Genomic DNA, 23,876 nt, shown 5'->3' on the forward strand with positions numbered 1-23,876 from the left:
GATGTGTGGGGATCAGGATGGATGTAGTAGAGCTGTGTATGTTTGTCACTTCTGGTTGATGTTATTTAGTAATGGTACTGTTTGGAGATGGAGATTCTGTATAAAATTTACATTTACTAGTTTGGAAGACGTTCCTTGCTGGTGGGGGAAGGGATAACCACAGACCTTTTTGATGATGCCTCTCCTTTTACAAACTGCAGATCCATACTGCATACAGCTCAGACTTCTATCACGCTTTCGATTAACCTTACATTATATCACTTATCTGAGTTATTGGTCTTAGACAGATGTGGTTACACAACTTACCCGGATGGAGGGACAGAGAGGAAGTGGAAGAATAAAGGCTTCTTACCTTGCAGCTCTGCTTAGTGGTCTGACCATCCCAAAGTAGAAGTTCCCATCTGGGTGTGGAAAAGCTGTTTTGCTTTGTCTGAGTCTTTATTCGGGCACCAATTCTTTGCTCGCGCAACTGCACTGTTGGGTATAATGTGGGTTCCAAATTGGGTGCGGCCGGTATGGGTTCGGGGAAACAAAATACACAACACACTAGTCGGGTGAAAGGAAATGATCAGCTTAAATAGCAGAATTAGAGGAAATAACTTTATGCCTCGTAGTCGGACAGGGAGAGCGGTCATCACGAAATGTATTGCGGATTTTCCTTTTGAAATGAAGAAGCTGCCTATGTGTTTGACTGACTTCACACGGGCGAGTGATATAGGCGGTGAATCACGGCCCGATTTTACACTTGCTAACATGAATTTTCCCTGCAGATGTGAGGCGTTTTTCTCTCAAAATCACCTTGCATCACTTTGGGGAAGCGGAGATCGCGGAGTTTCTCCCAATTTTTTTCAATGGGAGACCTCGCATCACATCCAATGCACCTAGCACATGGTATGATGCTGCCACCGGCCCCATTGAAAACGATGCGAGAGCCTGCACAAAGATAGAACGTGCTGTGATTTGTTTCCTGTGGTGTGGTGCGTTAATGAATCAGTCATGTGTATGACCCCATTTAAAAGCATGGGATTCGTATTTGTGCAATAATTGTGCAGCATCCCATAGGTTGACACAGGGCATATGTTGAGGAGCTGTGAGGGCTAAAGGGACACTGGTCATACATGTACCCTCGCCCAGGGCTGCTCTGGGCCTCTTCCGGGCACCCCTCAGAAAGGGATGACCAATAACTTAGCAAACAGGTATAGGGGTTGTCATGGGTGATGCCACCGTTCTGTTGCCCACTGGAAAGACCCTTGGCGGTAAATTGAACCATAGATTGGAGTAACGTATCTCTGGTCCCTGGGAACGGTCAGGGTCTGGCAAAACTTTACTTTACATAAACAGTAGGTGAAAGGCACAGTTTACACAGAACAGACGTGCAGGCAAACAACGATATTATAGTACTCTACAGGGTGATCCCTAGGCACAGGACGGCTGTGTAGGAACAGCAGGATTAAAGTACCTCTATGCGGTGATCCCAAGACACAGGACACCCGCTTAAGAACAGCAAGATTAAAGTACCTCTGCATAGGGATTTGGCCTTAACTCCCCATCAACACGCTCACACTCTCTCTCTTTTTTGGGGGGCTCACTACTCCATGGTCACTGGCATACAGATATTCAAGAACCGCTCTTCCTCCTCCATTCTTCACCCCATGGGAGTTGAAAGTACCCCCCCTGTGGCTGGCATTCTCAATAAAACTCCCAGAATTGAAGAACCAAAAGCTCCTGACACACCCAGAGTACTCATATTTATATCTTCACTCACATCACGTGACAAGAAAAATTCATACATTGCAAACATCTCCCAGTCTCTTGCAAACACTTAACTAACTTTTGGGGCCAAATATGAACATTATGCAAAAGACCTGCGTCAGAGGTTTCAGGAAAGAGGTTATAGTAACAGATCAATTAGGAGGGCTAAAGACCGCGCCAAGAATACTAACCGAGAGGATGTGGTTTACACTCGAAACTCTGGAAGGATAAGGATTAGGTGAGATTGATTTGCAATTACAGTTCTTGTCATCATCAGGTTTTTTTCTGGTATTGAAAAATATTGACCTATTCCACGCACTAATCATAAATTGAAGACATTTGTGTAATGTAAACCAGGGATAGCATATAGGTGATCTAAAAACCTTTGGGATCTGTCAGTTCATTTGTACCATCAAGGTTTGAAACCAAGTCAAGCTTTTTCATTGTAAGTCCCCAAGATGGGGCTGTACGTCATATGGAGGATGCATTGCATGTAGGAACATTGCGAGTGCTATAACCTTCCTTGACTCAAGTCTAACAGAATGGTATTTATCATGGAGAAATGCTAAGTAATACATCTGGGAAAGAAAAATGAAAAAAACATATGGAATGGGCGGGATTAAGCTAAGCAGCACATGTGAAAAAGACTTGGGCATACTAATAGATCACAGACTGAACATGAGTGAACAGTGTGATGCAACAGCAAATAAGGCAAACACAATTCTGGGATGTATTAAGAGAAGCATAGAGTCTAGATCATGTGAGGTAATTATATCCCTCTACTCTTCCTTGGTCAGACCTCATCTGGAATATTGTGTCCATTTCGGGCCACCCTGATTTAAAAAAATACAAACTGGAGCAAGTTCAGATTAGAGCTACCAGGATAGTGAGCATCTGCAAACCTTGTCCTATGATTAACAGTTAAAGGATCTGGGAATGTTTAGCTTGCACAAAAGAAGGCTGAGAGGAGACTTAATAGCTGTCTACAAATATCTGAGGGGCTATCACAGTGCAGGGGGATCAGCCCTATTCTCATCTGCACCAGGAAAGACTAGAAGCAATGGGATAAAACTGAAAGGGAGAAGATTAGATATTAGACAATCAGGATGATGAATGAGTGGAACAGGTTACCACATGAGGTGGTGAGTTCTCTTTCAATGGAAGTCTTCTAAGAGAGGCATCTGTCTGGGATGATTTAGTGATTCTGCATTGAGCAGGGAGTTAGACCTGATGACCTCTGGGGTCTCTTCCATTCTATGATTCAATGAGTCATCTGGAGAAAAGGAATTTAAGATTACTTTCCATATTGCCACTTGTCCCTGTAACAAGAGTTTTGTTGGTCCTTCTTTTAGATCATGGTGGAGACACCACTGGTCTAGTTGGTCCTGAGGGGGGCAATTCAAGTTCTTTCGAGTAAATTAATTTTTATTAATGATAAAATGTAGACGATACATAATAAAACATAAACATAGTACACATAAGTTTATTGAACAGGTATGCAAAGGTGCGTATGACATGTATTGTTCCATTAATAGATCTACTGCAGGTGTTGCCGTAGGTCACAAATAACAAATGCTCCATTAAACTGTACCTGAACAGAGTCAAAAAGATAAATAACAAGTGCAACCAAACAATGGGGGAAAGGGAGGTAAGAGATTAAAAAGGGGTTAAGGGTAGGAAGACTGATGTAAGTCTCATAGCCCCTACCTAGATGATCAGGTGTTTCGCCCCCCAGATTGACTCATGCATGGCTGTAGTAGATCTGAATGTAAAGCAGTAATACCATGTATGTGTAAAGGTATAATAGCAATCTTTATCTACAGCCATCAGGTCCTCCATGTCCATGATATGATTTAGGCAATCTCAAATTCGGCTTTGCAGGGAACAGAACTTGATTTCCGGTATGTTGGGATTACAATAAAAGCTCCCCATAAAGTGGCAGGGAAGGCCTTCTTTTACCCTGGCACAAGGGATAATATTGCTCTCTCTAGAGTCAGCAGGAGTGAACTGCTTCAGGGCTCAGTCACACGGGCGTTTTTTTCGCGCGATTTGCGGATCGCATAATGGATGCGCATTTGCAAATCGCATGACCAAGGCCAGCGTCACGGCTAAAAAAACGCTGCTAGCAGCGTTTATCAGCTGAAAGGGCTCAGTCATACGAGTGCTGCCCACTATCCACTGCCACAGCCGTGCCACAGCTGTGGCAGAGGAGAACGATGTTCGCCCATTGAATTCAATGGAGCCGGCAATACAGCCGGCTCCATTGAAAGCAATGGGCTGCCGGCAAGCGCTGTATTAATTTTCGGGAAAGAGCTTAAAATATAAGGGCTTAAAATATAAGCCCTTCCCTGAAAACCATCCTAAAAATGTGTAAAAATAAAAAAAAAATGGTTACTCACCTTTTTGCTGCAGCCGGAGTTCAGCCGCGTCTGGCCGGCAGTTCTCCTGAAGTGCTTTCTGTAGTATTCAGCAGGCGGGGATTAAGAAAATCCCCGCCTGCTGAATAGGCTGCCTCTGATTGGTCCCAGCCCTCAACCAATCAGAGGCAGCTCTCACTCACCCATTATATTTTAAGCCCTTCCCCGAAAATTCATACAGCGCTTGCCGGCAGCCCATTGCTTTCAATGGAGCCAGCTGTATTGCCGGCTCCATTGAATTCAATGGGTGAACATTGTTCTTCTCTGCCACAGCTGTTACAGCTGTGGCAGAGGAGAACGATCTTTAGTATATGCTCTCAATGGGGTCGGCGCTGCTGCCCCTGGCCCCATTGAGTGCATATAGAGAGCACCGATTTGCGCAGAACAGATAGGTGCGTTCTGCGAATCGATGTGTCATATAATTTATCGCACATCCGCATAAAAAAACGGACATGTGACCGAACCCATTGCGAAGCATTGGTTCTATATATACCCGGATCGCATACGCAAATTGCGCAAAAGATCGTCCGTGTGACTGAGCCCTCAGATAATATTATATAAGTGCACAATCCCACCATATGTGGCTGGAGCAGGTTTTTAATGAAAAATGTTTCTGTTCTACAAGTGAAAGAATATATACAGAATATAATATATCTGAAAATGAATGAAAATCTCTGTGAAAATCTGCACCAAAATGCGCTATAAAGTCACAAGCAGATTACCTTGTGCGTTTTAGAGTGGAATAACTCACGGAATATTTCTGCAATATCTAAACACACTCTAAGGCCGTTTTCACACAGCCAAGAAAATCACGTGAAATTTTGGTGTTGTGGAATGCACGAATAAGAACCCCATTCTTCTGAATGCAGTTATAAACATGAGCGGGTTTTTTTCCCCGCATCACAGTGCAGGGGGAAAAAAAAATATCTGCATGTTCTATCTTTAGCCATTTTTTTGGAATGCATCACATCACCTCATTCATTCACAGTGGAAGAAATCTGCAGCATGTTCTATCTATATGTTTGGCAGATTTTATTTATTACAATGCAATAACTGAAATTTGCTGTGAAAAGCTGCACTTAAATGCTCCATGGGGGGCGTGGCTTACCGCCAATGGATTAAGACGCTGGTGCTCTGAGCTCCTGCTGGACCCGCCGCTATGCAAGACCGATCTGCTGCCGCAGACCCTCGACCCGACCTTCATGAAGAAGAAGAGGATTCCCGAAGTCCCCAACCCTGGCGGGGTGCCGACGCCGAGTGGGAGGATCAAGATGGCGCCGCGCTGCCCTGCCCGGGAAGCTGATAAGAAGGAGGAAGCCACGCTATGGATCGCAGAGGAGCTGGAGCCCCGGCCCTGGACACCACAAGCAGTGGAGGAGTCGGACGGGGAGACTTCTGCACCAGTGAGGTGTTGTACCCGCTGGGAGAGAGGAGAGATGGAGGGGGGAGGGAGCGGCTGCATGCCACATATTGAAGAGGCAGCAGCTCCCATATTAAACTCACCATGCAGGCAGGCCGCACCCCCAAGGACAGAATCTTACAGGGCCCACTGAGCTTCCCATAAGGACCCTTGAAACATCCAACCAGACCCCTCAAGACTCCCCTGTGGACCAGCATCACCCCAAAGAGAGGGGAAAAGAAGATGAAGAGGACTTGAGCCACAATGGGGGGACAAGGCTTGCTGCCAACCCCCTCCCACAAACGTCCCCCTGAGATCCAGGCCGGTCAGTATCCCACAGCAAGTCCACAGACCCAGGAAGCAAGGAGGCTGGCAAGGGTAGAGGGCTCGGAGGCTCCCCCCAGTAAACAAAAGAGCCTAAACAAAAGAGCCGCCCTACAACCCAGCTCCATGGCAGCCTGAAACCTGTAAACAACAGATGATTGGGACTGGAGGGCCCACCTGAAAGCCATCCTTACAAAAGTGGAAATGAATGACTTGTTGCAGAAACTAGATGCGACCCACAAGCAAGACATAGCGGTCCTGCAGAAGGACATCCAGCATGTAGGACAGAGGGTAGTTGAAATAGAGGAAACACAAGACAAATTGCAGAGTACCATGATAGAGCATGCGCATATTCTAGAAGCACAAGCTCATCAGATCGCAGAGTTGACCAATCATATTGACCATATAGAAAATCACCATAGGCGCAATAACCTCTGTGTAAGGGGTCTGTCCGAATAGGTCGGCAATGACCAACTTGATGACTGGATTACTGAGTTCTTTAACTATCTTCTGGAGAGACCCCTAGACTCAGTCCTGGAACTAGATATGGTGCATCGTGCACTTGGTCCGAAACCAACAGATCCTGCTGAGCCCAGGGATGTCCTTTGCCGAGTTCATTTTTATAAAGAAAAGGAACAAATTTTACAGCGCTCACGCACGGCTGAGGACCTGCAGTTTAAAGGTCGCTCAGTGTCTGTGTACCCTCTCAAACCCCTTCTGAATGCCCTGAGGGAAAGAGACAATCCTTACGGATGGGGATTTCCCCTACAGTTACAAGCCAGAAAAGGAGGGAAAACGGCTGTGTTCAGACACCTTGGTGATCTACCCAGGTTCCTGGGGACTCTGGAACTGCCCCAAATTGCGATCCCAGATTGGCCCAAAATTGTAGGGATGCCGGTTCCCACGCCCAGATTGGAGTGGCAGGTAGTGCGAGACAAGGGACAAAAAATAAAGCGCCAAGAGCCCAGGACATCGGCTGAGGAGTGGTGTCCACCAAGTTCGGAGACTTTCCCCTTGAGTGGGCCATGTTACTAAACCGGTGTCTTACGCTTGTCTTCCTTCCTTCTACATACCAAGCTCAAGGGTCCTGCGGCGGATAGGATTGTAGTCTACAGCTGCGCAAACTTCCTTTGTTTCCTCTTCCCCCTGCCTTGTCCCCATGTCTCTACCCCTCCTCCTTTTTCTCTCGCTCGGAGGTTAAGATAGTTTTTTGATCGGCGGTGACGGCGGGGGCAGACCTTCGTTTTCGGTCTACCCCACCTAGGATAGGCAGCTCTTAGCTGCACTAGTAGCTAGTTTAGCAACAGTAAGAATTTTAGATTGGTGAGGCCTTCACTAAGGCCTGCAAATGTTTCTGTCCTCCCCTCGCCCCCTTTTCCCTATGTCCTATCCACCCTCCTCTCTTCCTACCCACCCCCAATCTAGACCTCGCTCGATACCTGCTGAGAAGCCTCTAGATGCATTAAAATATGGCTAACTTGACGATATGCTCTTACAATGCCATGGGGCTGAACATTCTCTCCAAAAGAGGCCAAAATTCTCTACTACATGCAGAAAAAAGGAAGAAGGGTGCTCTTATTTCAGAAGACACACTTCAAAGCAGGGGAGGTTCCCTCTTGCTCCACGAAACTATTGCGCACTTGGTTTAATAGTCCGAATCCAAAACGGAAAGGGGGTGGGGTGTCCATTGCATTTCATAACTCCCTGCAGGTTCAGCCCCTTGGCATAATGTGTGATCCTGAAGGCAGGTACCTATTTATCAAAGCCGAATTGTTTGGTAGGATGATTACGCTTGCAAATTTATATTTCCCGAAACAGGGCCAGGCCTCCTTTGGAATTGCTGCTTTGAGGGAGCTAATGAAGTTTGCAGATGGCACGGTCATCGTCTTGGGAGGTGACTTCAACCTGGCGGTAGACCCAGAGTAAGACTCGTCCTCTGTTAGGTCCTCAGTCTCACGGGCAGCAACTTGGTCCCTGTTGAGGAAGTTGTGGAATATGCGCCTGGTTGACTTTGGTGTCTGTTGCACCCGGGCGTCAGGGACTACACCTTTCACTCAACAGCCCATAACAGCTGTGGTAGGCTTGACTACATTTGGGTCTCTCACGCTCTCCTAGATTTTCAGCCTGTTTGCACATTAGGACCTTTCATTTGGTCCGACCATGCCACGGTGTATGCCAATCTTGACGGTTTGCAGGGAGACTCCCAAATGCAAGTATCGAAACTAAACAACAACATTCTAAAAGACCCCCAGTGTGTCCCAAGAAATTAAAACAACCTTAGCCAACTTCATTAAAAACAATCAAAATGATTCTACATGGAGCCCCCTTAAATGGGAAGCTTTAAAATGCGTTTTGAGGGGACCCTTGATTTCCTAAGGAGCTAGATTAAAAAAAGAATGCTCTAGGGAACTAGGGGGTCTGTTGTTAACACTACAAGAGCGCGAGATGGCAAACAAGAGAGCCCCGCCCGATGACCTAAGTGCAGAAATATCGCCGGTGTGACCAAAGATGCTGTCAATCTTAGACCAGAAGACACTGGCCCTTAGACACAGGATCCGCAGGGAGGCCTACGAGGTCGTAGATAAATGCGGGCGTCGGCTGGCACGAGTGCTTCACCCTAGAACACCTCAGACATATGTCCCTAAGATCCACAGACCCAGAATGGGGGCCGCGATATCCACAAGAGACATTTTAGAGGAATTTCGCCTATACTATGAGAAGCTCTACAATATAGAACAGACCCCCTCGGCCGTTGACAGGGACAGAGAGGAGGAAAGGGCCTATTTGGAGGAGTTCAGCCCAGGCCCACTGGGGGCAGAGGAGTCGGGCCATGGAGGAGGACTTTTCCTGTGCAGAGTTGGCAGAGATAATTAAAAACCTCAAAACAGGCAAGAGCCCAGGCCCAGACGGGTTCTCGGCAAGATTTTTTAAGTTCTTTGGGGAAGAATTGACTCCTCTCCTGACACAGGTGTTCAACGAGGTCTCTCGGGGGAGTCCCCTCCCACCCCAGGCTCTCCAGGCTCACATTGTGGGGATCCCGAAGCTGGGGAAGGACCCTTCTTCCTGTGCCAACTACAGGCCTATTTCCCTGATAAACATAGATGTAAAGATGCTGGCAAAACTCATAGCAAATACACTTAACAAACATATCCCACGCCTGATCCATAGAGAGCAGGTGGGATTTGTGCCCGGTAGGGAAGCCAGGGGCAATACTATTAAATCCATCTCCTTGATTGCGCGTGCAAAAGCAGCAAACAAACCACTTTGCCTGTTGGTAGTGGACGTGGAGAAGGGGTTCAACAGGGTCAGGTGGAGGTTCCTGGAGGGTAACCTCCGTCGGATAGGCCTGGGGCAAAGGATGAGAGAATGGATTATGGCCCTATATAAGGGCCCGTCCACCAGTATTAGGGTGAATGGTGCCCTCTTGGACTCCATCCCGATTAACAACAGGACCCGCCATAGATGTCCCCTACCGCCCCTGCTATATGTTTTATCCATGGAATCCTTGGCCAATGCCATCAGGAGAAATGGGTCTATCAGAGGCCAGACGGAGGGCCCCTCTGAACATAAGATGGCATTATTCACATACGATCCCCTCCTGTTCCTGTCGAACCCCGGGTGGGACTGCCGGTGGTGATGAAAGAGTTCGAGAGGCATGGGCGGGTGAGCAATTTTAAAGTTAACCTCCAAAAATCAGAGATACTCAATGTAACCCTCCCCCAGACTGAGGTAGAGGCACTGTTGGAGCCCTTCCCCTTTAGGTGGAGATCCTCGTCCATTAAGAACCTAGAGGTCCAGCTTCCAGCGGACCCAACAAGGATCTTTGAACTAAACTTCCTTCCATACCTAAATAATCTCAGAGCGGGGCTGGGTAGATGGAGCCCACTTTATGTGTCTTGGATGGGACAGATCAATGCTGTAAAGATGGACTTCCTCCCTAAATTCTTATATCTGTGTTAGACCCTTCCAGTGCCCCTCGACCGACAGTATCTCCTTAGCATCCGCTCCCTAATCACTAATTTTGTTTGGAAGAATCGAAGATCCCGACTTAGTAATAGATTGCTCACGTGAACCAAGGAGGATGGGAGACTGGGTCTCCCAGATTTCTTGCTCTACTACAGGACCTGTCTTGCAAATTTCGTCCTCACCCTGATGCAAGGAAGAACCACAAAATTATGGGTAGAAATAGAATACGAGAGGGGTCCCAGAACAACACAGGGGGCCCCATGGATCCCAAGACAGCACTTAGGGGACCTAAAGGCCCTCCTGTTAGGAGTCCTTAAGACCTGGGGGGTTAGCGCCCCGAGACTCGGCCTGGTGTCTATTCCAGGTCCTCTAATGCCGCTAGTCACTAACTCGCAGTTTCCGCCGGCCAGACATAGCGCCTCCTTACTGTCCCTCTCTGGCTTCCCTATTCCCAGAGTCAAAGACATGGTGACACAATCTGGAATGAAGTCCCTGAGGGAGATATATGGAAACTCGAGCCCCCTCCCCCGGTGCCTGGTTTCGCAGGAGTCCCTGACGCCATTTGAGTCCGTGTGCATGTCGCCGACGCCTATTGACCATGGGATTTCAGTTATTTATAAGCTGTTGCTGAGGGGCGAGACGGAGGACGCTCTCCCAAGCTACATAGGCCAGTGGGAGACTGAGCTAGGAGGGAGTCATTCCAGAGTGGAATAGCAGAGGGCCTTTCTTCTGTGCTATAAAAGCTCCAAATTTGGTAGGTTACAGGAACAGAATTTTAAATTTCTATCCTGCTGAGGCTGCACCAAATAGATGCCCGGACCCCTCCGTTATGTTGGAGGTGTCAAAATGGCCCTGGAACAATGCTACACATTTGGAGGGATTGTCTACCAGTTATAGAATTGTGGAGCAATGTGGAATCATTGTATAATGCTATGACCAGGTCGGCAATGTCCATGGCAGCGGAGATGGCTCTTCTTCTGATGCTCCCTGGGTCTATCGCCAGGATTAAAGGGGTTGTCCCGCGAAAGCAAGTGGGGGTATACACTTCTGTATGGCCATATTAATGCACTTTGTAATATACATCGTGCATTAAATATGAGCCATACAGAAGTTATTCACTTACCTGCTCTGTTGCTAGCGTCCTCGTCTCCATGGTGCCGTCTAATTTTCAGCGTCTAATCGCCGGATTAGACGCGCTTGCGCAGTCCGGTCTTCTGCTTTTCTCAATGGGGCCGCTCGTGCAGGAGAGCGGCTCATCGTAGCTCCGCCCCGTGCCGATTCCAGCCAATCAGGAGGCTGGAATCGGCAATGGACCGCACAGAAGCCCTGCGGTCCACCGAGGGTGAAGATCCCGGCGGCCATCTTCACCAGGTAAGTATGAAGACGCCGGACCGCGGGGATTCGGGTAAGTACCTGACCGTTTTTTTTTTTTAACCCCCTGCATCGGGTTTGTCTCGCGCCGAACGGGGGGGCTATTGGAAAAAAAAAAAAACGTTTCGGCGCGGGACAACCCCTTTAAGGCAGATCTAATGCGGTTGGTCATTCTGGCGGTAAGGATGTCTGTCCCTGGTTTGTGCAAATCTATCTCTTCTCCTTCAAGAATAATTTGGATGGAGAAGCTAGATATACTCATGAGATATAAGGAGGAAGGATCTGAGACTGAACAGGAGCGGCTAAGCACCCATGACCTTTGGAGCCCTTGGATCACGATGAGAGCTTCCGACCCCCTCAGATGCTGGTTGGAGCAGGGCAGACTCGACTCATAGGAAGCCAACGACATTAATCGGCGAGGTCGCTGGCAAATTTTCATGACTTACTTGTAGAATATTTTACACTAAGGGCCCACACGAGTATAAACAGATTTCAGTCCGTGAATACACAGCTTATTCACAGACTGAAAAACAGCGTATTGCGTGTATATGTGGCCCTAGTTGTTGTTTTTTGTGTGTGCATGTAATCACTGCACATTTATGTATGGAAAAAAAACACAAGCAGGGCCCATTGATTATATTCACAAATATGTAGTGAATATGTATGTATCATGCGGATTCATTATGCATTTATGCATTCCGATTGACTTCAATGGGCTATTTCAGTCTGTAACATAAACCAAAATAGGGCATGCTGAAATCAATGGGTTCTATTCACTCTGGATTACATGCATGATATGGTGCTCAAATATGTCCTGCACACAGATTTTTGTATGTTTTTTTTTCGCCTTGTAAAAGCACACCATGAATTTCATCAGTTTTTTTTACAAGCTTTTTTTTGGAAAATTTTCACATAAGATTTCATTTATTACAATGCAATGAGTAAAACTCATCGACACCAAAATGCGCAATAAAGTCCCATGCAGATTTCCTTTTGGTGTGGATTTACTCACGGAATAGTTTTGCAATATCTGAACGCATTCTAAAACTAATTTCACACGGGCGAGCATGATATCCCTGTGCATGCGAGGCGCTTTTGTATCAAAAACGCCTAACATCACTTCAGGGAAGTAGCGACTCTCCGGAGGATCGGCAATTGGAAACCTTGCATTGTTTTCAATGGGAAACCATGCAATGCACTTGTGTGCAATGTTTTTGCTCGCCCCATTGAAAACAATGGGCAAGGCATTCCAAAAGAAAACTCCCAAACAGAGGACATGTGGTGATTTTTTTCCCACACCGTGATGAGATGTGAGAAAAATGTGATTGCTTTCTGAGAAACCAAGTAATCTCCTAGATATACCACCTTTTAACGGCTAACAAAAATTCATGATGTTATAGCAAGCTTTCAAACCTACTCAGGGTTCTTCCTCGGACATAATGATATAGAGCCGAAGAGCGATGAATATATATTTTGCTTTATTGGCTAATACGGTACCAAACTTTTTCATTTTACGAGATGCGGGAAGAAATTGCTCATGTATATGACACCATTCAAAATAATGGGGCTCAAATTCATGCAAGATTTGTGCGATTTTCTTGACCGTGTGAAAGCGGCCTAAAGCTTCCTACACAGTTTTTTGTAGGGTTTTTTGGATTGAAAAATACACCATGAAATTCAAAAAACAATTCACAGCATATTTTTGGAGACTTGCTTGTATTTATCAAATGCTTTATGGCAGATAAAAAAATGCCTGGAAAAACACTACAAAGACTGTGGTGCTTAAAATGCTGTGTATGAAGCCATCTTGCTGTATTTTTTCTTGAACTATTTGCTAATTAAAGAGGTTAAAAAAAAGAAAACAAAAGGCTACTTTCCTGTGTGAGTTCTTTGATGTGTACGAAGATGTGATTTCTGAGTGAAACATTTCCCACATTCTGAACAGGAATACGGCTTTTCTCCTGTGTGAATTCTTTGATGTTCAACAAGATTTGATTTCCTAGTAAAACACTTTCCACAATCTGCACATGAAAATGGCTTGCCCCCTGTGTGAGTTCTTCGATGTTCGGCAAGATTTGATTTTCTAGTGAAACACTTTCCACATTCTGAACATGAAAATGGCTTCTCTCCTGTATGAACTTTTTGATGCCCAATAAGTATTGATTTCTGACTGAAACACTTCCCACATTCTGAGCATGAATATGGTAACTCTCCTGTTTGACTTTTCTGATGTGAAACAAGAAGCGATTTTCCTGACAATGACTTATCTTCTGTGTGAACTCTTTGATGTGACACTACATCTGATTTCTGGCTAAAACATTTGCCACATTTTGAACATGAAAATGGCTTTTCTTTTGTGTGAATTCTCTGATAATGTTCATCTAGTCTTGATTTCAGCGAAAACAGTTTCCCACATTCTGGGCATGAAAATGGTCTCTCCCCCGTGTGAATTCTCTGATGTGTAACAAAAGCTGATCTCTGGCTAAAACATTTACCACATTCTGAACATGAAAATGGTTTCTCTCCTGTGTGAATTCTCAGATGTGCAACAAGATACGATTTATGTATAAAACATTTACCACACTCTGAGCATGAAAATGGCTTCTCTCCCGTGTGAATTCTCTGATGAGGAACAAGATTTCGTTTCTGGGTAAAACATTTACCACATTCTGAACATGAAAACGGCTTCTCCCCTGTGTGAATTCTCTGATGTGAAACAAGATTTGGTTTCTTTCCAAAACATTTGCCACATTCTGAACACGAATATGGCTTCTCAACTCCATGGGTTTTTTTATGTTCAATAAGCTGTGATTTCCAATTAAAACATTTCCCACATTCTGAACATGAAAATGGTTGGTCTCCTGTGTGAAGTCTCTGATGTGAAACAAGATTTGGTTTCTTCCTAAAACATTTGCCACATTCAGAACATGAAAATGGCTTCTCCGCTCCATGAGTTTTTTTATGTTCAATAAGATGTGATTTCCAATTAAAACTTTTCCCACATTCTGAACACGAAAATAGTTTTTCTCCTGTGTGAATTATCTGATGTTTTTCAAGATATGCCTTCATAGTAAAACATTTCCCACATTCTGAACATGAAAACGGCTTTTCTCCTGTGTGAGTTCTCTGATGTCTGATAAGATATGTTTTCAAAGTAAAGAATTTGCCACACTCTGCACACGAAAATTGTTTCTTATCTGTATGAATTCTTTGATGAGCAACAAAGTCTGATTTCATAGCAAAACATTTCCCACATTCTGAGCATGAAAACGGCTTCTCTCCTGTGTGAATTCTCTGATGTCTGAGAAGATATGTTTTCAAAGTAAAGCGTTTCCCACATTCTGCACATGAAAATTGTTTCTTATCTGTATGAATTCTTTGATGTGCAACAAAGTCTGATTTCATCGCAAAACATTTCCCACATTCTGAACATGAAAATGGCTTCTCTCCTGTGTGAATAGTCTGATGTCTGATAAGATGTGATTTCAGAATAAAAGACTGCCCACACTCTGAACATGAAAACGGCTTCTCTCCTGTGTGACTCCTCTGATGTGTAACAAGAACTGATTTGTAAGTGAAACATTTCCCACATTCTGAACATGAAAATGGCTTCTCTCCTGTGTGAATTCTCAGATGCCTAATAAGATGCCATTTCTCAGTAAAACATTTCCCACATTCAGGACATTGAAATGTCTTTCTCCCCGTGTGAGTTCTTTGATGTTCTCCCCTTCTGTAACGTTTCTTCTGCTTATCAGTCAGTGATGAATTAGAAGATGGGACCTGTATAAGAGGATCAGATGATGGATCTTTACTGTGAAGGGCTGAAAGGACATCTGGGATGTTGTTGACAGATTTTTCATATGTATCTTGTGTGATGCCACAATCTTCTGCTTTACAATTTGCATATATCAGACATCCCTCTGAGCTCCCGGTACCGTCATCTGCCAAGAATAAAGCTTATTATTTATATATATTATAAATTCTCAAAATCATACTGATTTTTTAGAACATCCATACTAATAATATAAATCCAAAAGTAATTCTGTCTGTTTGTTACTTTTTCAGGGCTAAACCGCTGAAACGATTTTGATGAAATTTGGCAAGAAGATAGCTTGCATCTTGAGGAAGGACATAAAACATAACCTATCCCCAAAATTTAGGGATTTAGTTCTTTAGGGAGTGCGATAAGACAGATTTATTTGGTGATGCACAGGCGCACCTCCGCTCCACCGCCATGCCGTGCGGTGAGGCAGAGGGGAAAAGATGTGCACTTCATCTTTGCTGCATGTATGCAATTATTAACCCCTTCCCGCCACAGGACGTGGCTGTACGTCCTGGCAGAGGGGTACTTAATGCAATAGGACGTAAACTTATGTCCTGTGGAAAACGTAAGATCAGGAGAGATGCCATGCTATCCAGGAGTGGGAGACAGCTGTCACTGTTAGCCGGCTTCTTGCTCCAACAGCGAGGGTGCTTCAGGACAGCGACCCCTGCTGTTAACACTTTCCCTGCTGCAATCTATGAAGATCGCAGCATGTAAAGGGTTTACAGAGGGAGCACGCTCCCTCTGTGATGCCATCGGACTCTGATGATGAAATGAGCGCCTGATGGGTTGCCATGGCAACAGGATGCCAGATACAGGCATACTGCTTTGCTATTGCCTATTATCACTATAACAAGTGATAAGGCATTGCAGGACAGAAGTTCTGCAATGCCTTATCATAGCGATCATAGGTGTGATTGTACAAGTCCCCTATAGGGACATAAAAAGTAAAAATAAAAATAATGTTAAAAAAAAAATGTCCTAATGTGCTTTTTCACACATTAGCATAATTTTTTTTTTGTAAATTAAAATCCCACATATTTGGTATCGTCGTATTTATCCATAACAAAGCGTACAATAAGTTGAACATGCTTTTTATCCTGCACAGCAAAAAGCATAAAAAACCCCCTAAAAAACGGAGACAAAATGTTTATTTTTTTATTTTGTCTCCCAAAAAATGCAATAAAAGTGATCAAAAAAGCTGTAGCTACCACAAAATGGTAGCAATATAAGCTAAAGCTCGTCTTGCAAAAAAATAAGCCCTCTGTCCATGGGAAAAATAAAGAAGTTGAAGGACTTTTGAGAGAGAATTTTGGCATCGTTGTAATCATACCGGCCCGCAGAAAAATGTTTTGTGTCATTTATGCTGCATGATTAACGCTGTAACAAAAAAAAAATCTATGGCAGAATTGATGGGTTTTCTTTCCCTGCTATTATAAAAAAATTAATGAAAAAGTTTTACAATATAGTCTATGTTCCCAAAAATGGCACCAATAAAATCTACAGTTCATCATGCAAAAAATATGACCTTATACGGCCGCGTCCACGGAAAAATAAAAAAGCTATCGCCAAAAAATCGTTGCGTCCTTATGCCCAAAATAGGCCATGTCCTTAAGGTTTAAGCTAGCACGAATATCCTGCGTTGCCTGGGATTAAAACTTGAACCAAAGGCGCATTAACATGGATTGAGATTTTAAAGAAAATCTGTGTTGTCCATAGCAACCAATCACAGCGCAGCTTTTATTTTACCTCAGCTGTTTAAGAAATGGTTTCCTTTTTATAATTATATTTTCTATCCAATTTTGGCCTTCTTTTAATGTACCGTACAAACGCAAGTCAGATCTAGCATGTAGCTCTAGTGGAGCTGTAAAAATTACTAGAACCCAAGAATCTGATGACCATGCTGAGGCAAGAAGGCATCAACAAGCTGGAAGACAGGCTGCTCTTAGAGCAGTAGACACCCCGCAGCATCTCAGGACTGTCGGACTTTAGATTATCAGCGTCACGCGTGTCTACAGAGACATTGGAGCAATCTCAGGTCTGTCGAACTACAGATGCTGACCGTCACACGTCTATCAGAAATAGAGATAGGGAAAAGTTTAGGTACCCTGACGCAAGCACCGAGTCATGACCGAAATCACATTCTGGCAGACTGTTTTTTGTGGGGTGGTTTGCCATTGCTTTCCCCAGTCATCTTTTACCCCCCATCTTTGTGTAGTCCTTCAATCACCGCAGAGACTCTCGCACGCTTTTCTTCTCCATCCAGGGACTCTCCCCTGCTGTGGCAGCCACTACAACAGGGCCAAACTTGCACTATGTGACCCTTCCTACTCTAAATACAAAGCAGTAAAGTGCTAGCTACATGACTACTCAACGACATGGGGGACCGCTGCTCTCCCACAGTTCATCCCCAGTGTTACAGCAGCATCCTCTTATGGGCAGTTGAGATGCTTATCATGTCTCCACCCAGGTCAGAGGGGATTGCATCTGTCCTCCCTTCACTAGTTGGAGCAGCAATGCAGTTCATACCTTTACAGGGTAGCAGCATTGCTTGGCAATCCTTTAAGGAGGGTCACTAGCTATTCACAATACTAACACAGCTCAGGCCATTGGAGTAGATCTGTAGGGTAGCTACCTGGTCGTCACCTTCTAGTTTTACGCAACACTATACATGTAGGTTGGAAATCTCTTCTTTAGTCGTGGTGGCAAAAGATTTCTAGATTTTCCTTCTCCACTGCCAAATTCACTTTTAATATTGCTTTTCAATTCCCATCCCGTTCTGCAAAGAACAATCTACAAAAATGAAATTAACTTACTCAAAATTTCAGCTACCTGCCTGTAGGCTACATAGACTTCCTGCTTTTAACACAGCTTAACAATCTACATAGAACAGCTGCAGACATTGAATAAGGAGAATCTGTGACTCTTTTCTGCTGTATTTAGTGGTTACTATTTCTGGTGACGTCATCAGCGGCGTACATATAGCTTGAGAGCTCCAGTAAGGCAAATCCCAAACCCATTGCCATCGGGCCTCTTGCTGCATCCTACTCTCATACAACGGCCTCCCTGGAGGGAGGGGGTGATCCATCTGAGTGCAGAGGGAAAAATTGCTCGCTCCTCCGCCTCTCTTATCTTCTACTCTCCAGATTAGGCTGTGGACAGTTCCAGGAGGCCTGCAGCGCCACACAAAGCAGCAGGTACCTGCATCAGCTGGACCACAGCGACCACACTGACACCAGAAATCATAGTCCCTACAGAGGAGAGCCCTTCAGTGCCACAATCCCAACCTACGGCCTGCCACGGCTGACATGACCTCCGTGCCCAAGCTTTGAGACCACACCAACCAACCGAAGCCATGTGGACACCTCCAGCCACCTCCACATTCACCTTATCACCATAAGGGATCTCCAGGATAAAAGGCGACACCGGCACCACTGCAGCCTCCCCACGGACTCCACCAAGACAAACTTCAATTTAGTCCAAATGTCAGAGTAAGTGCTGTCTAAGGCTGCCCCCCTGCTCCATCTCACCCCATTCGCCTCATTTCCCGAAATGGCCGCTTCATCCCACTCGTCCATCACGCTTTTTCTAATTTAACTTGCTCATCCTTCATGCTCACCTAATTTAACCTTTAAAGGCTGCTTCATCTCTCTACTGCATGTGCCTTAACCATCTGCAAGGACTGCATCTATACTCCATTGTGTTATACTTGCACCATTTTGCATGTACCTCATCCTCACCCACAAAGACTGCATCTCTCCTCCACTGTTTCACTCACACTTGGGCTGCCTGTCCATGGGAGATATGTCATAGCGAGATCCGCGGTGATAATTCGCCCGCGGAGCTCGCAGCCCAACGTCCAAGAGCGGAGAAACACAGCGATTTTCCGCTTGCGTGATTTAAATTGCGGCATGCTGCAATTTGCCACGGTGAGCCTATCAATTAGATAGGCTCATTGCGAAGTCATTACAGTGCTCCCCTTCCATGGCAGAATATTGCTAGAGATATTTTGTCGCGGCCGTGGATAGGCAGCCTTATGCTTTACTCCATGTTTCTGTACTGACCACTCCCCTTCTCTTTTGCTTTCGCTTCACCACCTGCAATAGCCTGCTCCATATACACCCTGCCTTACCTACCCAACTGTTCAATCAAGCGAGCCACTCATATAGACATGGCTGCTTGACGGAGCAGGGGACAGATAGACTGCACTAACACTCACACCCTGCACATACACAACCTCATCTCTGCCATAGCCTCTATCACTATCCTCACTGCAAGACATAATGCTTTCTTCCTAAGACCACCACCAATGCACTCCATCCACAGCAGTCCCTCCTTCCTCTCCTCGCCCATGCATAGCTCCCATGCGCTCCTCACCTTCTTCAGGATGCCTCCATCCCCCTCACACTGCCAAAAGTCCCATTGTCCCCCTCACAAATACCCAAAGCACCCGCTCACCCTACTACTTCTAGCTGTGGAAGACATCTGCCCCAACCCTGTCCCACCCCGTACGTTTCTCTTTCATAATCTCCCCTCAACCACATCAAAACATTCCCCAAGCCCAACCATTAGCCCACGATTAGCCCTCCCTGTCTCCTTCAAATGCATCCTATAGAACTCTCGTGCAACAAACTCCAAACGATCCATGACCTTTTCACCAAAACGTGGATACAGCAGTCTGATTCTACCTCCCCCGCTACATTGTCCATGATGGCCTGCAGTTCTCCAATACCCCCAGATTGGACGAAAGGCACGGCACAGGAGTAGGCGTTCTCCTTTCGCTGAACTGCACCTTCCAGGTCATTTTCCCAGTTCCCTCACTCATCTTCCCGTTGTTCGTAGTCCATACCATACGACTCTTTCCATGCTTATTGCAGTTATCTACTGGTCTCCAGGTCCCACCCGCCTGTTCCAGGATCACTTCGCTGCCTAGCTCCCCCACTTCTTATCCTGTGAAATCCCAACCCTCACCCTCGGTGACTTCAACAACCCCACTAATGATCCCATGTCCCCCCTTTGCCTCACAGTTTTTAATGCTCATCTCCTTCCTTGGCCTTAAATAACTCTCAGACCTCCCCACTCACAGAGACGGCAACACTCTCAACCTAATTTTCCTCCGCCTCTGCTCTGCATACCACTTCACAAACCCCCCCTCCCATTCTCGGATCACAACCTCCTCTCCTTCTCCATTAGACACCCTCGCATCACCCCAGACCCTCCCCATCTACCGCACCGCTAGGAACCACGAAACCATCCACATCCAACAGCTTACCAAGACTTACAGTCTTCCTTGTCCCCCATCCCTCTCCTCTCATGCCCCAATCTGGCTGCTGAACACTACTCCACCACCCTCAGACACGCCCTGGATAAAGCGGCACACCCCGTGACCCGAGCCATCCACTGCAGACCATGGCAATCCTGGCTTACGCCCCAAACACGCTTTATCCGGCAGTGCTCTAGGTGTGCTGGATGGCTGTGCAGAAAATCAAAACAGTACGCAGACTTCCTCCATTTCAAATTTATGCTCGAAACCTATAACCTTGCCCTTCACCATGCCAAAGAAGTTTATTTCCCCTCCCTCATCTCTTCACTCTCCATTAACCCCATCGACTTTTCAACACCTTCCACTCCCTCCTCAGCCCAAGAGAACAGGCCCCCATGATGGATCTCAGTGCTAAAAAGCTAGATGCCCATTTCAAAGAAAAAAATTGCTTTCTGCTGCTCGCCCCCCCACCTGCTATAGTGACCCTCTTCTCTCACATCTCCTCCAGTCCCCTTACCCAGCTGTCATCACCCACCTCACCATCATCTTCAACTGCTCCCTGACCTCTGGCATTTTCTCCTCCTCATTTAAACACTCTATCATATCTCCTCTTCTAAAGAAACCGACCCTTGACCTGACTGACGCTGCCAACTACAGACCCATCGCAAACCACCCCTTCATCTACAAAACTACTAGAATGCCTGGTATATTCCCGCCTCACACGCTTTCTCTCTGATAACTCTCTCCTTGACCCCCTCCAGTCTGGCTTCCGCCCCCTACACTCAACCAACACCGCCCTCACTAAAGTATCAAACGGCCTGATGGTGGCGAAATTGAGGGGCAACTACTTCCTACTAATCCTCCTTGACCTCTCTGCTGTGTTTGACACTGTTGACCATGACCTCCTCTTTGCTAGACTTCACTCTATTGGCCTAAAGGACACAGCTTGGTCCTTGGACCCCTCCTCTTCCTTATCTACACGGCCCAAATCAGACAAACCATCTGCAGACTTGGCCTCCAATACCATCTCTACACTGAAGACATCCAGCTATACACCTCTTCCCATGACATCTCAGCAAAATATCAGCAACTGTCTGCTGTCTCTAACACCATGTTCTCCCTTTCTCTCAGATTCAACCTCTCAAAAACTGAGCTTGTTGTCTTCCCACCCTCCACCAGCCAACCTCCCCGCAACATCTCCATATCAGTGTCTGGCACCATCATAACCCCTAGACAGCATGCCCGTTGTCTTGGGGTGACAGTGGACTCTGACTTCTCCTTTACCCCTCACATCCAATCTCTGGTCAAACATGCTACCTGCACCTCAGCAATATTGCTAAAATCTGTCCATTTCTCACCACGGACACACTAAAGGCACTCGTCGCCCTCATCCATTCCCGACTCGAATACTGCAACTCGCTGCTCGTTGGGCTTCCAGCTGCTAGGCTCATCTTCTTATCCGGACAATTCTGAGATGCCTCTACACTATGCCAGTCACTGCACTGGCTGCCCATCCCTTACAGAATCCAATTCAAACTCTTCACCCTCGCCCACAAAGTTCTCCATGGCACCGCAACACTGAACATCGTTTCCCACTTGATAATACATCACCCAGCCCATGCACTCTGTTCCGCTAACACACTCAGATTAAATGCCCCTCTAATACAAACCTCACATGCTCGTCTCCAGGACCTCTCCAGAGCAGCATCAGTCCTCTAGAATGCACTACCCCAAAACATGTGGACAATCCCCGATGCACGGAACTTCAGACGCGCCTTAAAAATGCACCTCTATAAAGAAGCATACCAAATCTCCTGATCTAATCCCCCACTCCGCACAACATGCCCGCCTGCCCATCCTTATGGCTCCCCACACTTTCCACTTTGCCCATCATGTACATTTCCTGCTTCTGTACCTCCTGTATCACCCCCACCCCATATTTACATATGGTATTCATTTTATTTGTTGTATTGTGTGCGCTCCTCTGTGCTTCATCTCCTGCACCCGGAATCCCCTGTATCACACCCAACCCATTTGTTTCCAACTAGTTGGACAGCACATGTAATTGTTGTACTGTTTGTGTTCCTCGTGATATGAAAGTGCTGTGGAATAAATTGGCAGTATACAAATAAAGATTATTATTATTACTACTCGTGACATCACAGCACTATTCCTTCAGAATGACACTGACTGTCTGTCTGCTGTCTTCTCTCTAACTAAAACTGAACCTCTCAAAAACTGACCTATTGGTGTATCCACCTTCTGCTAACCAATGTCATCTTGACATCTCCATCTCTGTGTGGCACCACCATTATTACTCTCAGCATGCCTGCTGTCTTGGGGTTATATTTGACTCTGATCTCTCCTTTACCCCCTACATACAATCTCTTGCCCAAACATGTCAGCTGCACCTCAAGAACATCGCAAGAATTCAGCCTTTTCTCACTGTGGACACGCTAAAAACGCTCACTGTTGCCCTCATCCACTCCCGGCTCGATTATTGCAACTCGCTGCTGTTCAGCTTCCCCTGCGCCAGACTCTACCCTCTCCAATCCATCCTGAATGTGGCAGCCTGGCTCATCTTCCTGTCCAGCCTCTACTCAGGAGCCTCTGCCCTGTGCAGGTCACTGCACTGGCTGCCTGTCAAATAAAGAATTCAATTCAAACTCACTAACCTCATCCACAAAGCCCTCCATAGCATCACACTGCCCTATATTGCATCCCTCATTTCTATCCACAACGCAGCCTGCACCCTCTGCTCTGCTAACGAAATCATATTAAGCACCCTTTAATTTATACCTTTCATTCCTGTCTTTTAGACTTCTCCAGAGCAGCAAATGTCCTCTGGAATGTGCTACCCCAAACTATACGGGCAATCACTGACACACATCATTTCAGGCGTGCTCTAAAAACGCACCTCTTCAGTGAAGCACACCATATCTCCTAAACCGAACCCTTCTTTATGCCCCCTGCAGTCATACCGATTCAGCCACTATACGGCCTGACCATTGTCTATGTGTATAGCATCCCTCACTCTCCACCTCGCCATACCGTGCACATCTCCAGCCCCTTTACCTTCTGTATTACCCTATTATCTGTAGTATGTAAGCTTGTTGGAGCAGGACCCTCACCCCTACTGTCTCCATCAACTGATTACTAGATGTAACTGTGGTTTTGTTTCTATTCACCCTGTTTTGTTTAGCACTGCGGAGTATGTTGGCGCTATATAAATAAAGATTATTATTACTACTCACCTGTAGGAATCTCCTCCTTAATCTCCTGTTTGACCTTCACATTTGTCTCCGTAGTATTAATATCGGTCAGATCTTCATCCTGATACAAAAGCTGTGAGACAAATATTGTAAAAGTCAGCAGACAGTTGGAGAAGTCATGTTGAAGGTTTTACATGACCAGAAAAGATCATTAATCATTATGATGACCAAAAGTGACCTGACAACAGTAGTTACCTGAGCCACATATCTGCAGGTTTAGAAGCGTATCGTGGTAAGGGCAGGTGACTCAGGAACCGGAGTACGATGTGAACACCAGGCTTACAAAAAA

At 45.9% G+C, this 23,876-nt stretch overlaps 1 protein-coding gene across 1 annotated transcript in view; it reads right to left on the reverse strand.

Annotated features, from left to right (window-relative positions):
• Nucleotides 1–12,157: 12,157 nt before the first annotated feature.
• Nucleotides 12,158–23,876, reverse strand: part of LOC136629121 (zinc finger protein 420-like) — a 32,255-nt gene continuing 20,536 nt past the window's right edge. Inside the window, exons 6-7 of the mRNA XM_066605257.1 lie at nucleotides 23,570–23,660; nucleotides 12,158–15,170 (exon numbers count right to left, since the gene is read on the reverse strand). Of these exons, the coding sequence (XP_066461354.1) occupies nucleotides 13,099–15,170; nucleotides 23,570–23,660 (2,163 nt within the window). The 3' untranslated portion in view covers nucleotides 12,158–13,098. The remainder of the gene's footprint in view (nucleotides 15,171–23,569; nucleotides 23,661–23,876) is intronic.

Source organism: Eleutherodactylus coqui, chromosome 5 (genome assembly GCF_035609145.1).
Source record: "Eleutherodactylus coqui strain aEleCoq1 chromosome 5, aEleCoq1.hap1, whole genome shotgun sequence".
Classification (NCBI taxonomy): domain Eukaryota; kingdom Metazoa; phylum Chordata; class Amphibia; order Anura; family Eleutherodactylidae; genus Eleutherodactylus; species Eleutherodactylus coqui.